The sequence below is a fragment of the Myxine glutinosa genome, chromosome 2, assembly GCF_964187855.1.
Source record: "Myxine glutinosa chromosome 2, kmMyxGlut1.1, whole genome shotgun sequence".
Classification (NCBI taxonomy): domain Eukaryota; kingdom Metazoa; phylum Chordata; class Myxini; order Myxiniformes; family Myxinidae; genus Myxine; species Myxine glutinosa.
In genome coordinates, this window is record NC_136262.1 from 192,904,399 (window position 1) to 192,915,856 (window position 11,458).

The 11,458-nt window shown below is 38.7% G+C and overlaps 1 protein-coding gene across 4 annotated transcripts in view; it reads left to right on the forward strand.

The window, feature by feature from the left end:
- LOC137418028 (transmembrane protein 47) overlaps positions 1–8,795 on the forward strand; it is a 28,559-nt gene extending 19,764 nt beyond the window's left edge. The window contains exons 3-6 of one of the 4 annotated variants that reach the window (XR_013622426.1): positions 646–783; positions 3,078–3,531; positions 3,583–3,756; positions 4,233–6,295. Coding sequence is in view for 1 of the 4 variants with exons in the window: in XM_068103998.2 (XP_067960099.1) it covers positions 646–783; positions 3,078–3,268 (329 nt within the window). In the remaining 3 variants the exon portion in view is untranslated. Of the gene's footprint in view, positions 1–645; positions 784–3,077 lie in introns of all 4 variants that reach the window. The other 3 variants (XR_013622424.1, XR_013622425.1, XM_068103998.2) reach the window with 3 other exon arrangements.
- Positions 8,796–11,458: the final 2,663 nt, after the last annotated feature.

Sequence of the window (11,458 nt, forward strand, 5' to 3'; positions counted from 1 at the left end):
ACGTCATAATTCGACAAGTACAAAACTTCATCCGATCAAGATGAAATTTCTTGAGCATAATCTAGGAATAAATTAGTTTAGAAAAAAAACAATGAGGACGTCATTGGTCACGCGGTTCGGCTGCCATATTTGTTTTAACACAAAAGCCTTAAAAACCACTGAAAATACATCCCGGCGAGGGTTTGCAATCTCTGATTGCTCTTTTTTTTGTTTTATTTGCAATCTTTACTTTTCCTCTTCACACACACACACACACACACAAGGATGGCTGAAGTAAGACCTGGCCTATTGTTTGTAGCTAAACCTGCACTTAACCTTTACCAGTACTATGTAGCCAATCATCTGTAAATTATGGCATGATTGATGTTTTCATTGAACAGATACTTCATAATTATTCACTGCTCCCCCTATTTGTTAACTCGCTCACTTTGTTTTGAGCACATTTTTTAGAGTGTGATTATAGGAATTGATTATCAGCGCTATACAGACAAAATCCCTTGGTTTGATAGGTATATATATATATATATATTCCCTTGGCTTGATAGGAATTGGGTCAGTGGTGCTCTGACAATTATATTGAAGGATTGTCAGGAACAGCTACAGTAAATAAATATAAAATTGCATTGTTTTTACATCTCATGGCAGATTGGAAGGTGTGGACCATTGCTTTAATGTTCATTGGTCTCATCATCACCATTGCGTGTGCACTGCTCGCCCTGTGGTCATTGTGCAAGGGTTCCTACAAGTTCAACAAGATAATCGGTGGCCTGGTGTGCGTCGCTGGTGAGTTCGTTTTCCTGGCCTGATTTTATTCTATTTTCCTTTTGTCCTTTCCTTTTCAGGTTGCTGATTGTTTGTGTTTGTGTGATGTTTCTCATCCACTACAGTGTGACTAAGCTACCCCTACTATTATGATAAATGCATGCTCCTATACTAATTGCTCATCATTAAAGGTTGGAGGCCACACATTACAATGTAAAAACAAAAGAGTTGTATATCTGACTGTTTTTCTTTCTCCCAAGTATGTGATCTGTGTTTAGTTAAAATTATTATTATTTACATCAGTTCAGCAAGCTGGCTTGCATAAAAAATAAACCCCAAAAAACATGTTTGACTACATGCAGCTATGATTTTAAAACAAGAAAACTTTCGACGACAAACTTTTGACTTTTTATGAAATCGCACATTTGTTATCTGCTTAGGGCTTAACTGTTAAACATTTCAGAAACAAAATAGTGATTTGTCTGGTTACCCAAGTTTACTGTACCTGGAATGTTTGCCAGTGTTTTGGCCTACTTTGCCCACGTTTGCAGAATCCTTTGAAGCTTTAATTTTCTGCTGTGACATTTTCTTCCATATATGAACTGATGCAACATCATGTAGGTTATTCTGCCATGAAACCACAAAACAATTGAATCTGGTTTGAAGCCATAGGATACTTATATAAATGAGCATTTGAATAGAAATGGGCAACTGATCTGTATTTAATCTGAAAACTGCAGTTCAATTCTGGCATAAAGTGAACTTTCTCTCATAAAATGCATTTTATTAAAACCTCTTAACATGCTGCCAATTCTTATTAATGTCCAGCAAAGCTTTTTTTTTTTAATATGGCCTGGTGATGCTATACTGCCTTTACACAAGGCCTCAGAGAAAATATATACCACTCAAAATAAGTGTTGACCCATACCCATGGTCAATGTAGTTGCATTTATCACAATGGATGCCTATCGCACATGCAACCTTAATGTTCGGGGTTGCACATTTGATCTCTTAAGGTATATTAATTTCTTAAATTGTGGTAAGTGTGAAGTGAAGTACGATAATGTCATACTGCACACTCACCACCATTTAATAAATAAATTTAGTCCCTTTACAAGAATGACAACACAGGTGAAGGCCATTAGGCCCATCAAGTGTGCACAATTATTGCCAATCCATGGTTGTTTGTCCATGCTCCTTTTTATTTATTTATTTAAAGTGCTAAGCATTGAGTAAGGAAGTGGCACGCACCATTTTTAAAGTGTTTCGTATATGACTCGGCTGGGGTTCGAACAGCGAGCTCCCAGACCCTCGAACCTGCATTACCCCACCTAGTCTGGTACGCAAGGCCATTTTAAAGTTGCTATCATGGAAAGCATGGCCATCCACTTAAAAACAACAATCTCACAAAAGTCCCTATATGACGTCATGAAGATTCATTTAATTTGAACGAAAGCGATGCGCCTTCACATGTTAACACATGGACAGGGCTGATGATCTATGTCTCATATTCAGATTCCTGAGATTCCACATGAGCTACTTTATTTTAAGATCTTCAAATAAGCAAAAATGTGCTTTTCCTTAGTTCCGGTTGTTATGGTCTTTCATCATATTCTTTCGCCCATCATCAGTGTCGTGTTTGCATCCTTGCGAATTTACATCCATCATATCTGCATAATCGTCATCTTTTAATTTGATTGATTTTAAAATAAGTCATCTGTTAATAGTCGTCGATCGTCATGCTTTTGAACTTATTTTACGTGTGACCCCTGTCCGCCAGCATGGGTTGGTGGACGTTAAAGATCCCAAGGTGTCCTTAAATATCGACTACTTTCATGGAAGTCCGAGCAGTGTCCATGTGTTTTTTTTTTACCTCCCCCCCTCCCTTCCCACGCCTCCTCCCCCCAATCCCTCTCCCTCCCACAGATCTCCCGATGTCCCTGCTCTCTATCTTGTTCTCCCGCTCCCTTTATCATGTGTTTTATTTGTCAGTTTGTCATTTTGTGATCAATGTTAGCTCTTACACGAGCCTCGATCTTGTATCCCTAAAATAAAAGAAAAAAAAGAGAGAGAGAAGGCGAGTATCACCGGCACCATGGCCAAATTCCAAATTCCTGCCCTAACTAGGAGAATGACAGGCATTGCCAGACCCGTTCGTGAAAGACTTGGGCCAAGCTTCCCCTTGGGCCAAGGTGGGATAATAATGGCCGTTATAGAGCAACAATTTTTTTTTTCTGACCACTGTTTCTTGCCCCTTTCCCCCTTTTTTCACTTCCCTCCCTATTTTCAAATATGGACATAATCCTGCCTTCCAGTGCTTCTGCAACTCACCGCATTGATTCTGTACGCGGTGCGATTCGTTGATGAAACTGTGCTGCACACTTACCATGAGTTCGCCTGGGGCTACGGCATTGGCTGGGGTTCGACCATATTCCTCATTGGAGCAGCGGTCTTCTTCTTCCTGAAAAGCCACTCATACCACTCGCCAAAACAAATAAACCACTAGTTTCATTTATTCATATCCAGATAAGTGGAAGTGATTGTGCATTTGAATCCTTTCCCATAAACACGAATTGCCACAAACGCTGATATTCGGATTTTAAGGGATGAGAGAATAAAAAAAGGAAATTATTTGCTTTGGATATGGATGTTTGGTCAAGAAGGCAGTTGATGAATAACTTATGTTTTCTTTCTTTAAAAATTTTTTGATTCATAAGATGAATGTAATGCAACTGATGTTCTTAGTTCCCAATCTGACAAATGTTCTTAGTTCCCAATCTGACAAATGTTCTTCGTTCCCAATCTGACAAATGTTCTTAGTTCCCAATATGACAAATGTTCTTAGTTCCCAATATGACAAATGTTCTTAGTTCCCAATATGACAAATGTTCTTAGTTCCCAATATGACAAATGTTCTTAGTTCCCAATCTGACAAATGTTGTTAGTTCCCAATATGACAAATGTTCTTAGTTCCCAATATGACAAATGTTCTTAGTTCCCAATATGACAAATGTTCTTAGTTCCCAATATGACAGATGTTCTTAGTTCCCAATATGACAAATGTTCTTAGTTCCCAATATGACAAATGTTCTTAGTTCCCAATATGACAAATGTTCTTAGTTCCCAATATGATAAATGGTCTTAGTTCCCAATATGACAGATGTTCTTAGTTCCCAATATGACAAATGTTCTTAGTTCCCAATATGACAGATGTTCTTAGTTCCCAATATGACAAATGTTCTTAGTTCCCAATATGACAAATGTTCTTAGTTCCGAATATGACAAATGTTCTTAGTTCCCAATATGACAAATGTTATTAGTTCCCAATATGACCAATGTTCTTAGTTCCCAATATGACAAATGTTCTTAGTTCCCAATATGACAAATGTTCTTAGTTCCGAATATGACAAATGTTCTTAGTTCCCAATATGACAAATGTTATTAGTTCCCAATATGACCAATGTTCTTAGTTCCCAATATGACAAATGTTCTTAGTTCCCAATATGACAAATGTTCTTAGTTCCCAATATGACAAATGTTCTTAGTTCCCAATATGACAAATGTTCTTAGTTCCCAATATGACAAATGTTCTTAGTTCCCAATATGACAAATGTTCTTAGTTCCCAATATGACAAATGTTCTTAGTTCCCAATATGACAAATGTTCTTAGTTCCCAATATGACAAATGTTCTTAGTTCCCAATATGACAAATGTTCTTAGTTCCCAATATGACAAATGTTCTTAGTTCCCAATATGACAAATGTTCTTAGTTCCCAATATGACAAATGTTCTTAGTTCCCAATATGACAAATGTTCTTAGTTCCCAATATGACAAATGTTCTTAGTTCCCAATATGACAAATGTTCTTAGTTCCCAATATGACAAATGTTCTTAGTTCCCAATATGACAAATGTTCTTAGTTCCCAATATGACAAATGTTCTTAGTTCCCAATATGACAAATGTTCTTAGTTCCCAATATGACAAATGTTCTTAGTTCCCAATATGACAAATGTTCTTAGTTCCCAATATGACAAATGTTCTTAGTTCCCAATATGACAAATGTTCTTAGTTCCGAATATGACAAATGTTCTTAGTTCCCAATATGACAAATGTTCTTAGTTCCCAATATGACAAATGTTCTTAGTTCCGAATATGCCAAATGTTCTTAGTTCCCAATATGACAAATGTTCTTAGTTCCCAATATGACAAATGTTCTTAGTTCCCAATATGACAAATGTTCTTAGTTCTCAATATGACAAATGTTCTTAGTTCCCAATATGATAAATGGTCTTAGTTCCCAATATGACAAATGTTCTTAGTTCTCAAAATGACAAATGTTCTTAGTTCTCAATATGGAGATAACAAATGTTCTTCGTTCCCAATATGGAGGCACGCGGTCAGAGGTAGCGATATATTTGTAAATTTGAAAAGCAACGCGAGTAGGTTTCAGAGAGATTTCATCCATTACAGGCTCGATACGTATTGTCAGCACCTATTCTGCTGCATATTGTACTTTTATTGCTGCTCTCTTTATTTTATCCATCTTTTGCTGATATTTTCTTCGCTCTAGCCACTTTGGCTTTGTGGTTGGCGAAATTCCATACAATTTTTTTTTTTGCAATTGCAGGGCTCTAGACTGTTAGTAAATTGCTTGCGTGTGTTTGGGTTATATTATCTGTTCTTCACTTAATAACTGTTTTAATTGGCATGACTGTGCAAGCTTACTCTTTTGCGCAAGTGGCAAAAGCTAAGGGCGTTATTCAGAATGAAATAGTCAGATGACGTCATGTCTCCTATTGCTGGTGAATCCTGCAATCAAATAACATCGTCTGCTACTCACGGAGTTGCTGTTTTTTGTTTTATGGTTATTAGCATAACAGGCTTGTTTCAGCATTTGTCTATTAAGCTGATAAGTAATTATTATCAACATTAATCATCATCTTCATTCATGTTGAGTGCATAAAAGATGTTTGTCAAATGTGATAAGTGCATGTTCGTCATGTCTGTCTCGATAGTGTTGCCTGAAGGCAGGGTTGGTGCTGCCAATGCAGCTTAAATGCATCGGGTGGTTTGCCTTTGCCTTCCCAGTGGTAGTGATTCCCAATTTATAATTTGTTTATCGTGCTGGCAGTAACTCCCCGAGTCGTCATGAAAGACATCGTGGGATGCTTAACATCCATCCGCTATCATGCTGGCGGATTAGCGAGGAACTCGTCGGAATCGTGCACTTTGTGACACCTTTTTGAAATTTGGCACGATGTTTGGGCCGGGCACGGGATTTTCAAAAACCACTGGCTACAAGTTGGCGCACCCCCCTGGTGGCCGGTAGCTGCAAACTTCAAAATGGCGGCCAATAGGTATGAAACGGACAATATCTCAGCTATTACTGATCGTATATCTAAGTGTAATACCACTTTTCCATGTTTTCGAGTACAGATAATCCATTTTTAAAGAGTATTTTAGGATTTGAGGTCCTAACATGTGTTGGGGACATGATTTTCACCTGCCTGAATACAAAACTCAAGCTCGAAACATATTCTTTATTTTATTTTCTTAAATGACTGATCATCAACTTGTGACCTGTTGTGGAACGATACAAGTTTTTCAGACATTTTCAAATTATCAGCCACACCCAAACTTTTTAAGTCAGTTGAAAAACGCACCAAACAGAGATTTAAGGGGCAGTAAATGTGACTCGGCTGAAGTTGGGATGTGAGTTGTATTGCGTCTCATCGTTGAGTGCAGAAGGGTGCAGTTTCAAAGTTTCCTCGGCGAAGGGTTACAATCCCGGACGGATCGCCAATCTGAAGCAGGAGACTCCATCGAAGGTGCAGGAATTCGGAAAATGTTAATGGTGCCAATGATAGCTCACCTACTCTTCACGAATGTCACCGAAGGATCTTCAATGCCCACTAACTAATGCTGGCGGACGGGGCGCCCACCTTAACGTCCATAGGAGGGACCGCACACACCTTGGTGAAACACCAGGATGACAGTTTATAGCTGCTCCTAGATTCCAATCTAGCCTAGACAGACCAGAGGCAACCTGAACTCTTGATAAGACTTATTGAATGAAAACACCTACTGGAAAAAATAACCTGACCCACCTCCGATGGATGCTCATTGTTGCTCGTTGTCTTTCAGATTCACAATTTAATATGAAATGGCATCGGTTACCTGTATGGGGTAAAATAAAACCCTCAAATACATCACATCAACTTAGTGATTCAAATCAATGTAAGTGTTTTTCAAAATCATTTGCCACCTTACATACCATACATACACTGTGTGATTTGATGAAATTGGTAATAAGATGGCGATGTCATCTGCGTTCTCTAAATGGCCCATATTATAACATCCATGAGACATGTTACATTAATGCACTCTGTGTAAAGCAAGCATTATGTTTCCAGCATGTATATTTAGTGATTTGTCTTTTGCTTTCAGAATCTGACTCATGAATCAAAGCTGTTTTGTGTCCATACACTGTCAAATAACAAGCATACCACAAACCCAGAGGGCAAGTGTGATGTCATTGTCTTGTGTGGCCAGTGGCCCCCTTTGTCTTGTGTGGCCACTTTTGACACGACAGGACTAATCAGATAATGCAGATTTTGTTGTGTGCATTGATTTTCTTCTCAGAAATTTATGATGAGAGCATCAGGTAAACATCACCATCGTTTGAGAAAGTGTAGGTCTACTTCCATGATAATGATTTTAGTAATAGTAATAATAACCTGCCAGAAAGGTGTGGTCCCCGAATAATAAAAATAAGGAGAAGAGGAAGGATAATAATAATCAGGTTGCCAACAAATCGCATTGAACTTCTATTCGGTCATGTTCAGAAATGGGCCAAAAACCCCAAAAAACAAGTAGAGATACATTCAAAGTACACCGACCCCATGCCAAAGAAATAAATAAATAACATATCCTCCAGCGCACGCCATTGCCGGGGAACCTTCGGCATGTCCAACACATGGAGAGGGAATTGGGAGGGAGAGCTGTACAATAATTGATTGATTAATTGCATAATTAAAAAAATTAAATAATAATAATCGTAAAATAATTTATTAACCAATTGGCTAATAACATGCCTAAACCACCACCGTTTCATCCGATTCTGTTCTGTAACTTTTTGAAAATTAATGAAGTAGTTAATCGAAAAATTTAATAATTACTTGATCAATCAATAAATCAAAAATACCTTTTATAGCCAAATCACTTGGTCATTATCATGTCCTAATATCAGCATCCTAGCTCAAAAGGTGTCTGAAATATTTCTCAGATGAGAAAGAAAAGAAATAAGTAATTAATGAATCGATAATAATTAAGTAATTAATCAATTCAATCGATCAATGAATCAAAAAATGACCGTTTTTGCCAAAGTACTCGTTCACTATTGTACCCACGTTTTAGCTTTCTAGATCAAAGGAAGGCTAAAATGTCGCCCGCCCGGACAAACTTACAAGAAAACCAACGGAGTGAAAACTGAGTACTCCCTTTCAGCGTGCGTCATCACCTTTGGTGCCCGGTGATGATGTCGTGCAGCATCGAGATGGAACAGGGAGGGGCGGTGTATAACATTTAAAAAAATTCCAGAAATCAATTGTTGAGGTTGAAAGTTCCTGACTCTTGTTGATAAGGAGCAATTCCCTTCGGAATGTCCACTTTGAACCTTTTGCCGTAGGTCACACATTTTGTATGCCATTGCAACAAAAAAGTTACACACTTGATTCAAAAGGGTTGATGCATGTTTGAATGAAGTTTCAGCAATGGTAAGCAAACAATCCAAAAACCTTCCATCATTTTTCACCTCCCACTGATAACCGGTCCAAACAAAGATGGCACAGTAGTAATGCTGCTTTCCTATTGCTTTTTACCGTGAGGGAATCTGTTCATTTGTAAACTTGTTCTAATTGTTGCCGTCAATGCAAATGCTGCTGAGAGTAACCGCCTGTGTTGCGGTGCTGTTGAAGAGGTGGTGGTGGTGGTGCGCTTCTGGTTTGCTGAATAAAGCCTTGGCTAAAAATGACGACGTGCGTGTCCATATAATTCCTTTCTGTTGAGAAGTGCAGTGAATGTGTATTATAACATCATCGCGTCCACCAAGAAGTAGTTGCCATATAATCATTGATCCATAATTTAATTTATTTTACAAAATATAGCAATTAATGGTTCTAAGTTCATATAGGTTGCAATTTTGATTTGTGGTGAAGACTTGTTCTGAAAAAGAATAATGAATGCCCATTTCAGAGTAGTTTGAACACTTAACTGGACGCAATGGAAGCTTATCCAAACAATGCAGCACATTGTTCAAAGAAAATGGATAATGATAACATCTAAAGAGCGGTAACTTTTAAAACAGCGACTAATGAGAATACAACATTTTGTCCCATGCTGGTTCTTTTTAAATCTTTGCGCCATTATTTGCTTCTCTGTGTAATTGAGATGTAATTTGCAATTTGGAATCTACGATAAAAGAGAGCTGTTGGTCTGTCTGTGTGTCTGTGTCGCCATTTTTCTCAGAAATGGCTGAACGGATCTTCGTCAATCTTTCAGAGGTTCATCAGTGAGTGCCTGGGAGTGTTTTCGGCAAAAAAAATTCTGAAATTTAAAAAAGTTCGTTTTTTTTTATTTAAAAAACAAAATCGCTCGATAGTGCCTAAACGTTTTTGATTAATGACAGTTATATACACGTACACATTCGCATAAATAAATACAAAACAATCACCAGACATTTGAACACAAATAAATCAAACAATTCCGGAAGTGTACGAAGTTGGTAGTAAGGCTTCTTCTTCTTCCTAATCGGCATCACACTTAACTCAGAAACGTGATGAACGGCACATTCACCAGCATATATTCAACGAAAAGGTGATGAACCGGCCTTCCACTCCCCTCGCTCTCCTGCCTCCTCCACCCCCTCCCCCTTCCCTTTCCCACTTCCCGTCCCCTCCATCGCACTCTGACACTCTTGCTGGCTTTGCTCTCCTTCCAATTTTGCTTCTGCTTTTGATTGTGAGGATCAAAACCAAAATTTTCTTGCAATTTAAAAAGTACAGTGCTGTTTTTATGGGGATTTAATAGTCTACATTTTCACTATGGCTGGTTTTGGCATTCGCAGTTTCGCCATTTACTGAATGTGGAAACATTCACTGGTTCGGTAATATCTCACTCAATACAATTGGGATTTGGCGTTTCCACCGGAGCGAAGCCGATCTTTCTCTGCGTGTAACCACAATCGCGGCTTCGGCAATTTTTCAATACAATAGAGATTCTACGTTTCCACCTGAGATGCCGCAATTATTGTTCTCTCACATTCACACGTTCGGCATTTGCAGTTTTGCCAGTGACCACGTCTAGATGGAAACATTACCCATCTTTTGGTGGGCTCAACTGCAGTGAGTGTTTTTTACGATGTAGCCCATAGGGCAAAGCCGTCTAGAACAGTGTTTGTCCGTCCGTATGTATGTATGTATGTATGTATGTAACTATGTATGTATGTATGTATGTCCCCTCAAATGTATACCTATCAGAGCTGAGGATCTGGTCACATGACAGGGTGATGTGATTACGTCTGATGTCATTACGGCGGCACGGCGGCTAACTCTCCATACACCGCCATTTTGATTCCAATTGCGTTCATGCCAAACATATCGGCGAACTTGTCATATATCACAATCGCCATGCTCTAACTTTACGTTTTTCATTCAGTGTAATATATACACATATACACAAAAATGTCATTAAAAAATGTCATATATACACAAACAAACCGATTGTTAAAATGATCATCAAATATCGAAAGCATCGGCGTTGTCGCTTCCAACAAAACGGTACGTACCCAACCCTTGTGGGGTATAATCTAGATTACAGTAGATCTTCCCTCAGTTCTGTAAGTAAAACTTACCTCACGGATGCCTGGATTCCTCCAAATTTATTCGTTTAATGTTATAAACAGCATTAGCAACTGTTTAAAAAGCTAATCATGCGTGTTTGTGGTTTATAATATTTTACAAGCCCGGCTATGCCGCTGTTAGACTTCCGGTCTTGTTTTTATTTAAAAAAGGATTTTTAAAGTGATTCTTCGCTATTGGGAGAATTATTTACTTCGCTTTTCTTTCTAAGTCGAGGCTCGTGTAAGAGTTAACACAAAAACATATAACAAAGGGAGCAGGAGACAAGAGGGGGAAAGAGAAGAAAGCACAACAACAGTAGAGAGCAGGGACAGTCGGAGATTTGTGGAAGGGAGATGGTGGAGGTGGGGTACATGGGATAAACAAGATGGACAATACAGGAGATTTCAGGAAAGAAAAAAGGGAATTTGAAAGAGGCGGATTTGGGGTGGATTAATGAGAGTAGAAAAGATCAAGGTTCTGGATGGGGAAGATAAGAGATGGTGGTGAACAGCTGTTTTAAAGACCTGGAGGGAGGAGAGGGATTGAAGAGAGTGAGGGAGTTTGTTCCAGAGATGGAAAAAAGAGGAATGAAAGAGTGAAGGTGAGCAAACAGTCTCGATTTTGGCAGTTTCACCAGAAGAGGGTTACTGACAGACCATGTGCGACCTGTAGGAGTATTTGGCGGACACAGCACAGACAGAGCAGGGGGAGCTAGGCAGGAGAAAAGTCAGTAGAAGACAGAAACATAGGGGCAATACCCCTGGCGCTAGGGGAGTTGTTGCCCAAGCAACAACTT